Source organism: Arthrobotrys flagrans (assembly GCF_004000055.1).
Source record: "Arthrobotrys flagrans strain CBS H-5679 chromosome Unknown unitig_0, whole genome shotgun sequence".
NCBI classification, from domain to species: domain Eukaryota; kingdom Fungi; phylum Ascomycota; class Orbiliomycetes; order Orbiliales; family Orbiliaceae; genus Arthrobotrys; species Arthrobotrys flagrans.
In genome coordinates, this window is record NW_027137550.1 from 4,119,770 (window position 1) to 4,137,222 (window position 17,453).

Sequence of the window (17,453 nt, forward strand, 5' to 3'; positions counted from 1 at the left end):
GATAGTGAAAGGACCTCCCAAAATGGCTGGCTCGGTGGCTTCCTCCGCTTCATCGTCGTCAATATCGTCGTCCAATGCATCAGGCTCTCGTCATCCTATTCGAAGGCCCTCTCGTAACGGTTCCAACGTAAACGTACCAGCGACAGCTAACCCGACCGCGGTTCCTGGTGCTTCGTCGTCAACCACCCAACCGGAACCCCTTATCTCCAACCGATCACCACAGAGTCACCGTCGGCGACGACGTCGAAATACATTAACGGCTCGGAGGGCTAGCGTCATGGTTGATAACGATAATGAGATATCTATCAGTAATGGGGTGGTCGATACGGCGCGTACTGCTTCCCTAGAAGGGAATTCGCCGGTAGCTCCAGCCGTTCGGCGAAATTCAGCTTTCTACCAGCTACAGATACCCATTCACCAAAACCTCTCTTCTACTAGCGTAGATTCTACGGTGTTATTAGATCATCGGGAGCAGAAGTATACACGGCCACGGAGGTCGAGTACCATGGGGCTGGGCGAGACCTCAAAACCTCATAGACATCATACCATAGCTGGAATTCCAACGTCAAACCGTCCCGTATCCCCTGGTAAACGTCACTTCCATAATAACCCCCATGGATACTTCCATGATTATACTCAACCGCCTGAAGATGCGACCCCTGAGCTCCGTCGAGGTCCCACGGGCGACTACCTCTCCGACAGCGAGGAAGCACCAGACACCACCACTCCTCTTCTAGCGCGAACTCCAGTTGGTGGCGACCATCACTACCACGCAACGGAACGGACCTCCCTCTTTAATGGTCGTCCAAACCGCCCTGCTAGTGTATCATCCCGTAGCAGTGGTAACAGCAGAAGACGCAAAGCCCAACCTCAGCACCTCGCCGTCTTGAATGCAGGCTACGGGAGCGTGAACTTCCCACCCTCGGTGCCAACATCACCAACATTACAACCATTCTCACCCGGAATGGATGAAAGTATTTCACCAGGTACTCGGGGCGGAAACCGTCGTAACAGTGGCCTTGAAGATCATGTCATCAATATCGACGGCGGGTTAGCTCAACCTAGCGATCCATTTTTGGACTCTGCACCCCCTACACCCCCTCCTGGAATCACCCGACAACGAACAGGTGTCGGCAAAGCGGAGGAGGATGTATGTTTCCCTGTTATCGAGCGACTCACAGATGGGATGGGTACGCCTACGCGACCCGGCGAAAATGGTAGTATACGCCATGGACGCCGCAGGAGGCCAAGAGAATGGCCTGATCTCAGCGTATTCGAGCAGTGGAGTCGCGAAGAAAAAGAAGAGCGAACGACAGCTGAGGGGATACGTGCGCGACAAATTTCTGAGCCGGTATATGTCGGTGGGAGGCTCAGGCCTACAATGAGGGGGTGGCATAGAGAAGTTGAGGATTTACCCTACCGATTTACGTATTTTAACGACGAATTGGGGGCAACAATTCACGCGCAGACGATTAGCGAGCTTGTTACGCCTGGGGAAACGACGTTTAGAGATCTGTTCGTGCCACCGCCAAGGAGGGTTAGCAGTAGCAGTGACGAAGAAAGTGATTGTGACGAGGAACTCGAGTGTTTGATTGACGTTGGGTGTGGGGAGGGGAGTGATAAGGGCACTGCGACGCCTAGAGGGGGGATCGGGAGGGTGCCTGCGAGTGCGAGGGGCAGTGAGGATCTAGGTGCGCTTGATGGAATGGGGGCGGCGAATAACAGTGGGAACTTTGGGGTTCCGTTCCGACACGCAACGACGAAGGAGAGTCAATTCACAAATGCGACTTCTGCTGCGGCTGTAGGGGAAGAAGGGGAGCGACCGACGTGGTGGCTCGACGTACTTAGCCCTACGAAGGCGGAGATGAAGGTTTTCCAAGATGCGTTTGGAATCCATCCGCTTACTGCGGAGGATATACTTATGCAGGAGGCGCGGGAGAAGGTGGAGTTGTTTAGGAATTATTATTTGGTCAGTTATCGGACGTTTGAGCAGGATCCTACGGATGAGGATTATATGGAGCCGGTGAATTATTATATTGTGGTGTTTCGGACGGGAGTTTTGACGGTACTTTTCCCATACACCATCGGTATATTGCAAGGGTTACTGATGATTTTTCTAGTTCCACTTCTCGATGACGCCGCATGGTGCGAACGTTCGACGCCGTATTCGCCAGCTCAAAGATTATATTGAAATCACGGCCGATTGGATTTCCTATGCCCTGATTGACAACATTACCGACGCCTTTGGCCCAATCATCCAAATGATCGAAGAAGAGTGTGACGAAATAGACGATATAATCCTCGCAGAAGTCGAAACTTCACGTACAAAGCCCAAATCTCCAACGCCGTCACTAGACACCTCAAAGCTACCCTCCATTCTCCGCCGTCCTTCAACCGCCGCAAGATCCGACGTCTCCACGAATATGGAACAACCTGACGATGCGAGCATGCTGCGAAGAATTGCGACGTGTAGAAAGAAAGTTATGGGATTGTACAGGTTGATGGGGAACAAAGCAGATGTGATTAAGGGATTTAGTAAGCGGTGTAATGAACAGTGGGATGTGGCGCCGCGCAGTGAGATTGGGTTGTATTTGGGGGATATACAGGATCATATTGTTACCATGGTGGCGAATTTGGTGCATGTGGAGAAGATATTGAGTCGTGGGCATAGTAATTATTTGGCGCAGATTAGTATTAAGAGTATGCCTCCCTTCTCCCCATAGCCATTGAGTTGGGGGCAGAGCTAATGGGTGAAATAGTGAATGAGAGACAGGAGGAGACAGCAGATACACTAGGACGATTGACGGTGTTGGGTACTATTGTGCTGCCGATGAATATCGTGACCGGGTTGTGGGGGATGAATGTGCTGGTTCCGGGGCAGGGGGATGAAGACCATTTGATGTGGTTTTGGGGCAGTAAGTATTTTTCTCTTACCCTATTTGATATTGAATTGAAAGCCTAATTGAGAATAGTAACGGCGGGGTTGTTGATGTTTGGAACATTTTTTTACTTTGTAGCAAAGAGGGTATATGGGATCGTATAAATACCGTTCGACTCGTATACATGGCACAACTTTATTCGATGACATGACAAGAGGAGGATGAGAATGTTCACTTTGGGATTTGGAGGGGCTATGGGTTTTTTGGCGCTTCTTATTTTTTGAGGATTGATGGCTAGCGGTTTTTTGGTGGAGTACCGATAGCAATAACTTGTAATTCTATTCGACGAGGGAGGGTTATACATAGATTGTACGATTATATGAGGGTTGTATGGATGTAATAACATGAGCATATAATATGATTAAGAACTTCTTATACCGAAATGCCTATCAACCAAATTCATTGCTACTACCATAAGCTTTGTTATCAGCCAGGAATGCCTAGTTCGTTATGCATGGGGATACGGGGTACAGCTGTCGTTGATGTGTGATATGCGGCACACTGCATGAGTTCAACTAGCTGGAAGCTATTGCGGTCGGATCCGCGACAGGTGCCATCCGAACATACATGATACGTGTGCATGTGGACATTGCATGGTGCCACGGATCTACAACAACAGCGTCGTCGCACGGCCTTTTAGCTGCATGCGTAGGGATATAGATCCGATTAATTAATCTGCAGGTTCCCGAGCATTCAATTCGTGGTATCGGGCCCTGCGATAAGTCGATCATGAGAGCCTTTCATCCAAGTTATTGTTAGAAAAGATTCGACCAATACCTGTTTCACCCAGCAAGACGAGACTTCATTGGCGAGGAGTTGGCGCCGGTTGCTATGGGAAAAAAACATGTTTACCACTCCGATACAACCAGCTGAAAGGCGAAGGACAAACCCAGCTTGGAGAATTTGGACAGGGGTCAACTCTCTAACAGATGCAAAATAGCTTTTGAAGAAGGTTTAAATACCAAAGTTTCTTCTCTTCTTGAACTCTTTTCGATTTTCTAGAAGTTCGTGGGAAGAACCTTTTTTGTTTGCTAAGATTTTTTTATTTTTTTTGAGTTTACTAGAAGAGAAGGGATTCCTTTGTAGCGACGACGAACGAACGAGCGAACGAACGAACAGGTTTACGACTTTATACTGTTCTGTTACGATATTTGACGATTTGATCAGGAGTCTTTCGGTTGACGACGATAACATAAGCCAGTATACCCATTCGACGATACACCATAGCTAGACATAGCCATACCGGCCAGCCTAGATTACCAGTTTATAGGAAAAAAGAGTTCCACGGGACTCTTGACCAAAAAAACCACGGGGCTGGCTGCAGCCAAGTTACATTTGGACGTCATACTAGCAGGGTTTGGCGCAAACTCCCAGTAGAAGCTGTCGCAAAGGAATAAATTATATTTCTAGCCGCAAGAAAAGGTAAGCACCCTTCCCCTCCTACTATTCACTCACAGCAGTTAGATATAATACACAGCGGGGGATATTGTATATTGAAGTACTACTTCAATATATTTTCCCAAAGCGGCCGTTCCCCCTGTGTAACATTCGACGGTGCACGTTTCCGTTTGTTTCTCGTTGCGCCGACGACGGTTTCCCTTTTTGGCGTTTTTCGACGTCTACCGACAAACTTGCAACAATTCCCAACGACAAAAAGATGATATCCCGGTTATCTGCTACCAGGGGGCCTACTGCCCTCTTCGCCACTGTATTAGCCACACTGGTGGGGATAACTTCCTCACAGACGTTTACTTCCTGTAATCCGCTGTTTGGACGTAAGCGCCCTCTCCTATAAAAAAAGATCCTTCGGATATTTAGAACTTCATCCCTTAACTTCTGCATATCCAGAATGTCCCGCCAACCCCGCCCTAGGCGGTTCCATGTCCGCCGACTTCACCACCGGCCCAAACAACATGTTCACTCCCATCCTCTCTACCGATAAAATCACCTACACCAGCATCGGCGCCCAATTCCAAGTCTCCGCCTCCGGAGACTCGCCTACCCTCGCCTCAAACTTCTACATCATGTTCGGCCGCGTAAGCGTCACGATGCGTAGCGCCACAGGAGTCGGCATAGTCTCCTCCGTAGTCCTCCAATCCGACGATCTAGACGAAATAGATTGGGAATGGTTAGGCGGGGATAATAATGCCGTTCAGAGTAATTATTTTGGCAAAGGGAATACGAATACTTTTGACCGTGCGGCGTTTATAAATGTGGATGATCCGCAGGGGACGGAACATACGTATACGATCGAGTGGACGAGTAAAGCTATTACGTGGAGTATCGATGGTGCTGTTAGAAGGGTTTTGACGGTGGAGGCTTCGTCCGGTGGGGGGATGTATTATCCGCAGACTCCCATGCAGATTAAGTTGGGGGCGTGGAGTGGTGGGGACCCTAGTAACCCCGATGGAACTATTCGTATGTTTCAACTTCAACCTTTCCTTTTTGTTTTATCAATATAACGACGATTCCGTGCTAATGAGGAGGGTACGTATAGAATGGGCAGGTGGATACACCGACTACTCCCAAGGACCCTTCAACATGTACGTCCGCTCCCTCAGCATCCAAGACTACTCCACCGGCGAATCCTACTACTACTCCGACACCTCAGGTTCCTACCAATCCATCCGCTCGAACGGTGGAACCATCGGCATAGACGCCGGCGGAAACCCTGACAGTACAGATTACACACCGCCCACATTAACAAACATCCCAATCAACAACGGAATCCCGGGATCTCCATCAACCGAAACGTTAACAATTACGCGAACAAGAACGCCTTATATTCCTCCCACGAGCGCGGAGGAGTATTGGGCTGGAACTGGGTATAGAGTTTCTTCTGCGAGTGAGTATAATTCTCCTTCTCCTTCTCCTTCTCCTTCTGTGGATCCTGGTATTCCGTATATTGTAACCGATTCCCCGGATAATAATAATGGTGGTGGCAATGGCAATAACCCGGGGAACACGGCACCTGTGTATATTGTTACTACAACTGCGAATTCTGGTAGTTATAAGACTAACGGCTTTGGAGGAGGCCGGCCCCGGCTCGGGAATACTGACCTTTTTGTGAGGTTCTCGGAGTTATTGTTGGTGCCGCCTTATATCTTTGCATTAGGGTGGGGGGTGTTAGGTGCTCTGCTTTTATAGGGTTTTGTCTCTGTTCAAATTTCTCTTGCATGCATACTTGGGTACATGTTAATATGCATTTCTTGCTATTATTGAGGCCTGGTGTATTAAAGGCTCAGATATGTTGGAGGACTTGTGCGAAGAAAAGGAGAGGGGTGAGGGGGGGTTTCTTTTGTCATATTTGCATTTTCTTTTTTGAATGTTTTTCATAGCGATGTCTTTTTGTTTATGATTTAGAGGGTTGATACTTCATTATTTCCCTACTTTTCATCATCGTCATTATCATCAATGCCCCCTTTAATGTCTATACAATACATGTCAAAACCAATGGTCAATCCGTTCGGCAGCCAGTTTCCAATTACCCTGCATCCAAAATATAAGTCCTCTGTAGATTATTAAAAAATAGACTCCCCCATACACCACCATTAATACCCTATAGAAAGGAAGCAAAAACACCAAACCAGCACCACTACCAGACGCTCGATCATTATAAAGTCCCTCAGAACCTGATCTCTTACCCACCCGTCAAAAAGGCCGGGAGGATTTCACAACCGAACCAACCCAACCCCCTTCCTCCCATCCCACCACATCTCCACCCGTCCATCGTAACACGTCCCAGCCCTCCCTCTAACCCCCACCCTCTCCGCCTCAAGCGGCACCCTCACCTCCGCAAAATCAGGATTATTATGCCAAGCGGTATGACCCAGTATCGGTTCCAATTGAATATCCAGTACCCCCGTTGCTAATACGAATCGTTGTGATGCATGGGGTGGGAAGAATATTCGTGGCGGTGGTGGGATTGTCATCGGGGGGAAGTGGAATCGGATGTTGCCCCCGGTTGGGGGGAGGCGGAGTTTTTTGGTGCTCGTGGTTGCGTGGCTACTTTCCGTGATTTAGGAGGGGGTGTCAGTATTTTGGTTCAGAGATAGAACTGACGTAGCGAAGTACCTCAGTAGCTCTATAGCTAAGTACTTAGCTATACGGATAAGGGAAGGTACTAACTCAAGATAATCCCGCAACCAATTCATCGAGATAGCTCCGATCCCCAAAAACACAAAAAAGGTAGGGATATAACCCGCCCATTTTCCTTCTTGCGGGATCAATAACTCGAGGATAGGGCAGACCATGTGGATCTATAAGTAGCTAGTTTATAGCTGTTATGTATGCGGAAGTTCTATATAAACGCTAGGAGAATAAATATGGTTCGGAATCCGGAAGGTCTTTTAAGTCAATTAAGAGGACCGTGCTGAGGGGTAGCGGCAAGCTACTTCGCTGGCAGGGTAGTTATACAAGATAGTTATAAAGCCATGGCTACTTAAGTAGCTTACGTAGCTTTCGAATTCGATTGAGCTATAGCTATCGATACGATATCAACGATTGATTTAAATTTTTTGACATGTGAAAAAAGAAGCTCAGAAGAAAAACAGGTCACCACATTACCCGCCCAAAAGAAATTCGACCAGGTCAGCTCCATTATATCATCATGATCAATTGGCCATGAGAAAAAGGTGGCGAAGCGGGGCGGGGAAAGCCTATCTCTCCGTTATGCATTTTTTTTAAATTTTTGTTCAGAAACGCTTCCTATTTGTTGCATTTTTGGTTCACAGCATTCGCACGTGGGAGTCGAGTTACCTAGGTTCATCGGTCTCGCCAGCCGATACGAAGGCCTGCGCTCCCTCTCCCGTTGTCCTCTAGGTTCCTAGCTCAACAGGTTCCCGGTTAATCAGAAATAGCGTTGGGATTACAGAGTAGTACTTGGCTGTGCATTCCAATTCTTGTATGCAAAAACGGATGTTTCTATCCCCACTATAAACACCATCTTTCGTCACATATTCAACGATATGAGACAAAAGGCAACAGCCACACCACCACCATGCAAAGAAATATAAAATTTAAATCTAAATCCCCGTGACCCTTCTAATCTTTCTCGCCATCCCCTCCCCGCCAACATTAACAACGTGTCCCTCACCTTCCAACGCAACAACCGCATCCATAAACTCCCCTTGTCCCATCCTAGCGCTAGCACCCGCCTCTCCCTCGCCTTGAATCTTCGCAAACACCTCACGTAACATAACGGACCCACCACCCCTCGTCATTTCATCCAATATCGTCACAATCGCGCTCTTCAAGTCCCCACGTCTGCGACGCTCGCTTACTCCAACACCAGAAATAAGATCCATATCAATTCTTCCTGTTAAGGGATCTGTAGCGCTTTCTTTGATAGCCGAGCGGATGAGACGGGCGGCTTCTACGACGTCACGTAATTCTACTTCGCTCGATAGACGCATTTTAGCGTGGGCTTCTGAGAGACGGATCATAGATTCTAGTTGACGAGTTGTGGCGGTTATACGACGTTCAGCAGCGCGGACGTCTTCACCTAGTTTTCGCATTGCAACGTAAGAGCGGACGAGTTCTTCGGAAGCTTCTTCGGTAAGCCTTGGGTGGATGTTTTGACGAGCATACGAAACGTAGGATGTTAAGAATTCGACAGGCTATAAAATTCTCGTTAGCATGGCTCCTAACAAAACTGTTTTATGAGTAGGAGAGGGCGTACCAGAATCTCTTTCTGAGCCGCATTCTCCGGTCTATCTTCCAGGTACATTCCGACCAAATGCCTTGCTAACATCTTATCCGACTTTTCATCAACTTTATCCAACATGAGATAGATCAAATCGAATCTACTCATCAATGTTGGCGGCAAGTCAATGTTCTTTGGGACTGAAAGGTTTGGATTGTATTTACTGCCAATCGGATTTGCCGACGCAAGGATGGAAGTACGAGCATTCAATGTGGTGATAATGCCTGCTTTGGCAATAGATACCGTTTGCTGTTCCATCACTTCGTGAAGAACCGATCTTGTAGCTTCGGACATCTTGTCGAATTCGTCGATACAGCAAATACCTCCGTCTGAAAGTACCAATGCTCCGGATTCGAGAACCAGCTGTTTGGATTCCGGGTCTCGAGTAACGTAGGCGGTCAAACCGACTGCCGAGGAACCTTTACCGCTGGTGTAGATACCTCTTGGTGCGATTCGGTTGACGTAAGAGAGCATTTGAGATTTCGAGGTAGACGGGTCACCACAAAGCAAGATGTTGATATCACCACGATACCGCGGCGCACCGCCTCTTTCGAATGTCTTGTTTGTGCCGCCGAAGAGCTGTAGTAGAATACCCTTCTTCACGTCATCGTTTTCAAACACACTTGGTGCCAACGATCTAGAAAGCAGCTCGTAGACATCATATCTTGCTCCGACTTCCTTGATCTTCTCAATTTCGGCTTCAGTGATCTTCCGGATTTCGTCAACATCCGCAGATACTTTGTCCGCCATCCCACCTTCCATCGTGGTAACATCGAGACCCAGTCTCTTCTTGTCCACCTTTTGGATATGTACAGCATCAACGTAAGTCTTGAACAAGCTCTTCACCGATCTCTGTCTTGGGTTTACGCGCACTGGCACGCCTCTGAAGATACCCGTAACTTCAACACGGTCACCAGCCTTGCAGACATCCACCATCTCATCGTACATTAAGATAGACACCGAATGAGGGGTTTGACCATCAGGTATACTATCTGGCGTCTCCTGGAGCTTCAGGATTTGCTTGTCTGCGAACTCGGAGCGATTGTGGATGAGCTGCATTGAGTTGGGAGCATTACAGACCTGTCGAGGGCATCTCGTAGGCTCAATAATCTTGCCGCGTTCGATCTCGACTTTAACATCCTGATTGCAGACCTCGCAGCGGAAGAAGGCCATTTTCATGTCTGGGATGACTGGGGTTGTTCGGATGACTAGACCCTTGATGCTGACAACCTTATCGATGTCTATTCGTGTCGTTAGAAACTTAATCAAAACTAATAATCGTCGTGGGCTCTCACCGTTCGGGTTTAATTCTCTCATATTGGACTGCTTCTCCAAATTGAACGGTCGAACTTGATACATATCCCTCTCGAACTCATTAAGTTCATCCTCTCCTGCGCCCGACTTCACAAACAGCTCCTTCATCTCATCCTTGACAACCTGATCCATTAAAGGAATTATCTCAGCAGGATAGTTAATCAACTGGTGATAAAATTTCTTTGTTTGTGGGAATGCCAACAGATTCTTGCAATCAACATTCAACCCCGTAACATGTAACTCCTTCATTGCCTTCAACATTTCATCATAGACAAGTTCTTCACCTGTGCCCGGAACTACAGTTTCACCATTGTAAATCATTCGGTATTTACGCTTGAAGTTTCGAAGAAAGTTTCGAAAGGTACGCATGGAGTCTATGATCGAGATGTTGGTACCCCAGATGAAACGGTGGGTGAACTCGTCGGCTTCAGAGGTCTGGAAGGTGTTTGCATCCGATTGGCCACCTGGGCGAGGGACGAAGGTACGAGGTTGGCCATCAGGGCCGAAGGAATCGGACATTGGAATATCATTTCGGTTCCGGCGGGCTCGAGGAGTTGCTTCGCTGTCTTGGCTGTTGTTTTGACTTAGCATTGAAACATCGTAGTGGGATAACTAGCTATGACCTACGTTCCGTAGAAACGACCAGGGCCATCGGATGAAGGCCCTCCAGGAGTGCTAGGGTCGTATCGAAGAGGCGATGAAGCTATAACATCCCAGAGTCAACTTTTAAATCATTTCTTATCCAACTCAAGGAGGAACAATCCATACGCATTCCCCAAACATCAGACCTTCCACTAGCCCGTGGGGTAGCAGGATCCTCTGGTATTTCCGGAGCAGGACTACTACTCGGATACTCCATCGGATCGCTCATGTCCATATCATCGCGTTCGGAATGTGGAGCAGGTGAAGAAGAGGCCTCGCTTCTGAATAGCGGCGAATCTGTAACGGCTGCTCGCGTGGGACGAGAAGGAGTGGCAAAGTTGGAGCCTGCAGCTGCAGGCCTCGTGCTTCGTGTGCTGCGCGCGGTTTGTGGGGTCGCTTGAGGAGTCCCTCGTGCGGATCGACGAGGGGTCGACATGGTGGAGCTGGGTGGAGCTATGGACTTCGCGTGGGAGAGCGGCAGGTAAACGATTGAGCTGAAATAAGAACTGGAATAGCTGGAGATCGGGGTTGATGATGATGGAGGAGGTAGATATTGGTCGTGCCACCGTCGTCGAGGTTTTCACGGTGAGGTTTGGTCTGGTTGAAGATGCAAGTCTCGTAACGCGTTGTTGGAAGTCGAATCGAAGTTGGAGCTCCCAAAGAGGAAAGGTCGAGTCACATGACTGAGCCCAAAGCCCAAGCTCGGGACTGCAGCGCAACGCGCAAATTGCAACAACTGACGGGTTTACGCTAGCTACAAACGGCGCATTAAGCGGCTAGAGACATCCTACCCATATGGGAGTCAGGGCATTTAAAGGCAGAGTAAGAGCTGGGAGGCCAATAATGCTTCTGCAAAGAATGAAAATATGCAGCCACAGTCCGGAAGGCCAAATCCAACTATCCAATGCCTCAGTCACATCATACAACTTGGATGCGGTATGCTTAACAACAGCCCAGATGCAGCATTAGAGATTTAGTTGAATTTATGAAGATAGATCTATAGATAGAGATTGGAAATGAACCCGATTTGCCCCGCTTCAGGTATATTACAACCTAAGCCCGGAAACAGATCAAATCACCGTGTATAGTCAAAATGTATTCTAAAACAGGAATAACCCATGTCGCCCCAGCCAATTAAATCTCACGGATCAGCGATCCCTCGCTAGATTAGTTGCAACCCGACGCTACGACCTAATATCGTCGATAATCTGCTATATATTTCAACATCAGAATCAGGCGGAAATAAAATCCAGCGGGCAAAAAATTGTCTCATCCGATCTGAATATGACCCCTCAGCTGTGTATGTGCCCCTAAAAAAGCCATAACCAAAGATTAGCGCCTATCGAAAATTGCCGGATCGCCTCTTCTAGCGTGGTTGGTATCGATATCTCTTCGCCAATAAAATCCCATAGCAGGCTGTTGCCCTGAGAACTACCATCGGATGGAGCAGGTTTCGAAATTTGCGCATGCTGGAGACCGATTCCAACAGGCCGTAAGCACGTTATCAATGGACCTAGGGCCACAGCTAGCTATGAAGCACATCTAGTAATCGTGAACTGCTGGTAGTCGCGTCGGGGTATTTGTTTATATCTATAAATCGCTAGATTATACTGTTGAAAATAATTAATTGGCTGGGGTAGATTTACTTCTCTGATAACGTAGTATATAATCCGGTATCAATGCTTTTGCGGGGCAAAAGCTGTATTAATTCGTGAAAATGCTTCCAGGGGAGTGTAAGCTGAGGCTTTAAAGGCCTAGACATCCTCAAAGGTATAGAAGATTTCCTTCTTGTAAACTTCAACGAGGTATGCATACGGGGCAAATTTTTTAAGGGGGTTATAAAATCACCAGATATGCTTCCGTTTATCTTTTTGAAAGCGTCTAAACAGATATTGGTTTGGAGTTTATGACCGCTGGACTGACTATAGATTTTGGGAGTATCTAGGATTAAGACGATTGTATTTTAAGGCGATTGGAGACAATTAAAAAAGAGATGGCGAAGAGAGAGGAATAGAAAGAAGAAATGGAGAGACTTAGGGGTGGGCGGGGCTTTAAATACCTGTGGTAAAATACGAAGGGATTTTATATGTAGTTTCAAACGCTTGTTGAGCGTGATGGTGTGATACGTCGCTCTTAAGGTAAAATCGTGTCGTTTATTTAGTCGGCGCGGCGACATGATTGACTAGCCCTGTGCCATATCAGAATTACCTAGACGCGTTTGTTTTCATATCATTCCGCCACTATTATTTAGTGTGTATTTATCTCGACTTTAGGCCATAGCATGGGGGTATATCGGAGGAGATTAGATATACCGCGCGAATATGGCAATAATAATTGCCGCGCGAATATATATATTGTGGGGATATATATGCTCTCTAGTCACCTGAATTCCTGATAGAAATAGGGAGTTAGTTAGTGCATGAAACTAGAGTTCGTTGAACGGGGAATGATTCAGGATAAGACCTTTCTCTTAACAGGAAGGATACTTTAGCTCTTAGATTTCCTTTGAGGTAGAAGCAGACGCTAGTGAGGTCCAGGAGTTTCTGGAATTTAATTTTGCAGTCCCTAGTCTCGGGACCAGCCGTCCCCGAGATCAAGATCTGCACATCCATTGTTGCGTTGGGCTGTTGGATATACCAAAACGACTAGCCACGGTTACACAGCGTCTAACCCAATTGAGCCAGCAAATCCCTGCCAAAATTTCTCAAAGCGAAAAAAAGTCAAAACCTTCGCGACAACCATTTCTTCAATTTAACCTTCAAAGCTCCATCGTCTGCAACTTCGACACCCCTTTCGATAGCCCCCACTACACCCACCGACCATATCGCCAAAGATGGAAGTTGAGCCTACCAGCCATTCGGCATCACGTAAACCAGCTCCCACTCGGCTGAAGGATGCTGCGGAAGAAGAGCTCGAAAAGCTAGTCTTTGGCGACCTCGCTGGGTTTCAGGCTGGGTTGTACGCTGATAGAGACGATTACTCATCGGAAGACGAGAATGAGGTCCGGTTGAACCTCAACAAGTCGCTAGGGGAGGTGGGCCAGTTGGAAGATGACCAGGTATTACATTCATAGCTGGAATGTTGCTACAATGGGCCAGGGAATACTGACATACCCAGCTCTTCTTCGTAGACTCCGGAACCACACAGCCAACGGACCTCGTTATTGCTCCTTCCACCGACTTAATTCACGCCGATGGCTTAGATTCTGAAGCCGAATTGAATAAGCCAGCATGGGAAGACAGCGACGACGAGCGCCTCACAATCTCCCTATCCACAAACCCTCGTCTTCGAAAACTCCGTACCACAGAGCTCGACGACGTAATCACAGGAACTGAATACACGAAACGACTAAGAATTCAATACGAAAGGATAAACCCAATCCCATCCTGGTCTCTACCGTCTAAAGACTCTGAAAGACCTAAGAAGTCCCGAAGAACATCCTCTCCAGACTCTTCCTCCGAATCTGAAGACGAAATAATGGACGTCGACCTCCCCACTAACAATTCTCTATCCGCCCTCCTCCAATCTTCTGCCTCTTATACAAAACGCTCCAAAAACGGAAAGCTACCTCCAGAATCCCTCGATATCTCCCGTCTCCGCGACGCAAACTACCTCTCTCCCTCCCACTCCGGCATCCAATCCCTCAGCTTTCACACTTCCCACCCATTACTTCTTTCCGCAGGTTTCGACCATGTCCTCCGCCTCTACCACATCGATAAGAAAACAAATCCACCAGCAACAAGTCTATACCTCCAAGGAACACCAATTCACACCGCCGCCTTCCACCCAGATGGTAAAAGAGTGTTTGCATCCGGAAGACGACGATATTTCCACATCTGGGATCTCGAAAGCGGGAAAATCGAAAAGATTACAAGAGTGTACGGAAACCAGGAACATCAGAAATCTATGGAGAAGTTTAAACTTTCGCCTTGTGGACGGTTTATGGCGTTATGTGGTGCTCATGGGTATATCAACGTATTAGATGCCAAAACGGGTCAATGGGTTGATTCTGTTGTTGTTGAAGGGGTTGTGGCAGATATTGCATGGAGTATTGGGGGTAAAAAGTTGTTGGTGGCGAATAAAGCCGGAGAAGTATGGGAGTGGGATAGTGCTGAACGAAGAATCGAAAGTAGGTGGAATGATGAAGGTGGGAATGGGCTGACTAGCATATCGTTGGGTGGGAATGATAGGTGGTGCGCGGTGGGGAGTACCAGCGGTGTGGTAAATATCTATGATAGAAAAGAGAAAGTGGTGGTGGAAGGACATCCCACACCGAAACGAGCACTCGGTAATTTGGTGACAGCGATCAACGTGCTCGAGTTTTCGGATGACGGACAGTTATTGTGTATTGGAAGTAAGGAGAAGAGGGACGCTTTGAGACTAGGTATGTTCTGTTGGTTGCGATACTATCTTCGATATTTGGTTACTAACGTTGAGGTAGTGCATTTGCCAACATGTACCGTCTACAAAAACTGGCCGACGACTTCAACACCGGTGGGTAATATCAATTGCGCCGGGTTTGCTGGCGGAGCGTCCGGATTGTTTGCATTTGGGAACCAGCAGGGTAAGATTCGGTTATGGGAAATACGATAGTCGTGGTCCCATCATACATACCGTTTCTGTATAAGTATAGTGTACAATATATAGTGGTTCATATAATACATTCCCGGGTATCAACCTTCTCATACCGTTAATTCATCAAGTAAAGGCCTTCGCATCGATAACGTCGTTTTTTACTAATCGTCAAGACTAAAATCAAATTCCTTAAACGCCTTTTTAAATGCTTCTGCATCTCGAATCTCATCTTCCACCTCCTGCGCACAATCTTTCCAGTTCACCCTATCCTCCAATCCAAATACTTTCCCTAACACCTTTCTTCCAAATTGTAAATCAAACCTCGTCCTGTCTTTAAGTTTCATCAACAAGGCTTCTTCCTCGCCTGTCTCATCACTTTTGATCCAGACTCTAAAGAAATCGCCTTCTTCCTTTTCATCCGCCTCCCGTTCTTCCACTCCCTCAATCGCTGCCTCCTCTTTCGCCAGCTCTTCAAATGTCTCTTTAACCCTCTTGATGAATACTTTTCCAACTGGCACAGCCTGCCAATGCGGGTGTACTCCCATCCTTCTCACAACTTCAAAAGTAACCATCCCGCACCCGAGACTCCCGTACATTTTCCCAAGAGCAGCTCTATACTTCCCCATCTCTCCCACCGTAGCCTCCAGAGTCTCAGGATCTTGAATACCCTGCAACGTCGGTGTATGTTCAAACGGGATAATCAGTACGTGTCCTGGGAACGATACCTCCGCATTCACCAAGTTCGTCGTAAGAGGGCCCTTTGCGGTCGTAAGATATGCCGCAGAGCCAATTGATGTTATCAAGTGTTTTTGAATGTTTGGATTCGAAAGGCAGAAGAAGCAGGAGTCTGGGCCTGGTGGTGGTGGCTTATCGTAGCGTTGACGTTTGTTGCGATGGCCATGGTGGTGGTCATTAGATTGGTCGCCCCAGAAGAAGTTCGATTGTTGCTGCGGAGGCGGACGTTTTTGGTAGGGTGCGTAAGGGGAGGCGGTGCAGTTGGGCGGAATGGTGGTAGAAGGTGTGGAGATGTCGAGTTTGAAGGCGTACATCCACTATGATACTTGTTAGGACCACAAGCTTGACTTAGAGACAGTATACTGGGGCTTATTTACCTTCGCCTTCGCTTCATTTCCGTAATCCGCCAGTGCGATAAACCGTGTTACAAGTTCACTAGCACCTTGCCCATCCTTTTCTCTAACTTCGTTCTTATACGGCTCACGTTCGTAGAAGCCTCCACCACCAGATACAAAGTGGTAACGTGGTCGTAATGTTTGTACCAGTCTTTGCACCGGTTTATTCCCTCCCTTCTGTACTTCCTGTGTCTCCGGCGATATCGCGACTTTCGATCCAGTCGATACACCCTCCGGCCAATCCCCTGTAACCAATATATCGGCAAAATTCGCCCCTCGAAGTGCACTTGCATCTTGTTCACTATAAAACGGAAACTTTTGCTCTTTCGATGCTCCAGATAATGTAGGATCTAGCCTTCCACCCAACGTTACTACCTTAACGCCATCTGTCGTAGTTAACGTCGACCTCTTCCCCAGGTAAAATAGATTCTCGCAGACTTCTCCGGCGTTATTGTCGATTTTGTCTTGTATCGAATCCGGGAAAGGATATGTTCCCAATGTAAAATATACGGGGAAAGCGACTTCGATGTCACCGCGGAGGAGGGAGGATATGCCTGATATTGAGTCGTCGGAGAGGGACTCTGGTGATGGAAAGAGGTTGCCGAGGACTATAGCGAAAGAAAAGGAGTTTTTCTTATTGAGGGCAGAGAGTTTGGAGAGGATGGCGGGGAAGGCGCCGGAAGGGTTGCCGACTATGATGATGCTATGGGAAGTCATCGTTGCTTGGTTCTCGTGATGGTTTGAGGTCGAAGGCAAAGTTGGTGTCGCGAAAGCACTGACGAAGACATCCCCAATGCGACGTGCGTTAACGCCGAAAGTCGGAGATAAACTTTCCTCCCAAAATACAACGTCAAAGCACATGAGGAATATGTTGTGTTGTGGCAGATGAATTAATTTAATTCCAAAGCACACGGACTGCACTTTCGAAGCTCAAAATTGTCATATGACCCACCCGGTATTTTCTAAGAGGGAGCCACTAGGATGCTTTGAAATATACCAACTTTCAGGCAAGATCAATTTTATCTTGTGAATGAGTTTACAGGTGGAATATCGTGTATGCAGACATGGACCTCAAAGCGAATGCCAATATCGCAGCAGACCTTCGCCCTTGGCTCTTATTATTCGTCCTTTCACTTTCTATTGACAGGA

General features: G+C 47.5%; 5 protein-coding genes across 5 annotated transcripts; 3 read left to right on the forward strand and 2 right to left on the reverse strand.

Moving 5' to 3' along the window:
- Positions 1–22: 22 nt before the first annotated feature.
- DFL_004250 (uncharacterized protein) lies at positions 23–3,043 on the forward strand (the record flags this gene model as incomplete). Its single annotated transcript, XM_067633313.1, has 4 exons — positions 23–2,065; positions 2,121–2,700; positions 2,760–2,915; positions 2,973–3,043. The coding sequence occupies 4 exons, from the start codon at positions 23–25 to the stop codon at positions 3,041–3,043; spliced, it is 2,850 nt and encodes a 949-aa protein (XP_067491494.1).
- Positions 3,044–4,596: 1,553 nt separating this feature from the next.
- DFL_004251 (uncharacterized protein) lies at positions 4,597–6,086 on the forward strand (the record flags this gene model as incomplete). The annotated part of the gene is made up of 3 exons (XM_067633314.1): positions 4,597–4,714; positions 4,788–5,357; positions 5,437–6,086. 3 exons carry the CDS (start codon positions 4,597–4,599, stop codon positions 6,084–6,086), a joined length of 1,338 nt encoding a protein of 445 aa, XP_067491495.1.
- Positions 6,087–7,963: 1,877 nt separating this feature from the next.
- On the reverse strand, positions 7,964–11,035 carry DFL_004252 (uncharacterized protein; the record flags this gene model as incomplete). Its single annotated transcript, XM_067633315.1, has 5 exons — positions 7,964–8,557; positions 8,620–9,884; positions 9,939–10,528; positions 10,585–10,660; positions 10,726–11,035. The coding sequence occupies 5 exons, from the start codon at positions 11,033–11,035 to the stop codon at positions 7,964–7,966; spliced, it is 2,835 nt and encodes a 944-aa protein (XP_067491496.1).
- Positions 11,036–13,432: 2,397 nt separating this feature from the next.
- Positions 13,433–15,192, forward strand: DFL_004253 (uncharacterized protein; the record flags this gene model as incomplete). Its single annotated transcript, XM_067633316.1, has 3 exons — positions 13,433–13,657; positions 13,717–14,983; positions 15,041–15,192. The coding sequence occupies 3 exons, from the start codon at positions 13,433–13,435 to the stop codon at positions 15,190–15,192; spliced, it is 1,644 nt and encodes a 547-aa protein (XP_067491497.1).
- A 143-nt stretch (positions 15,193–15,335) lies between these two features.
- On the reverse strand, positions 15,336–17,165 carry DFL_004254 (uncharacterized protein; the record flags this gene model as incomplete). The annotated part of the gene is made up of 2 exons (XM_067633317.1): positions 15,336–16,226; positions 16,287–17,165. 2 exons carry the CDS (start codon positions 17,163–17,165, stop codon positions 15,336–15,338), a joined length of 1,770 nt encoding a protein of 589 aa, XP_067491498.1.
- Positions 17,166–17,453: the final 288 nt, after the last annotated feature.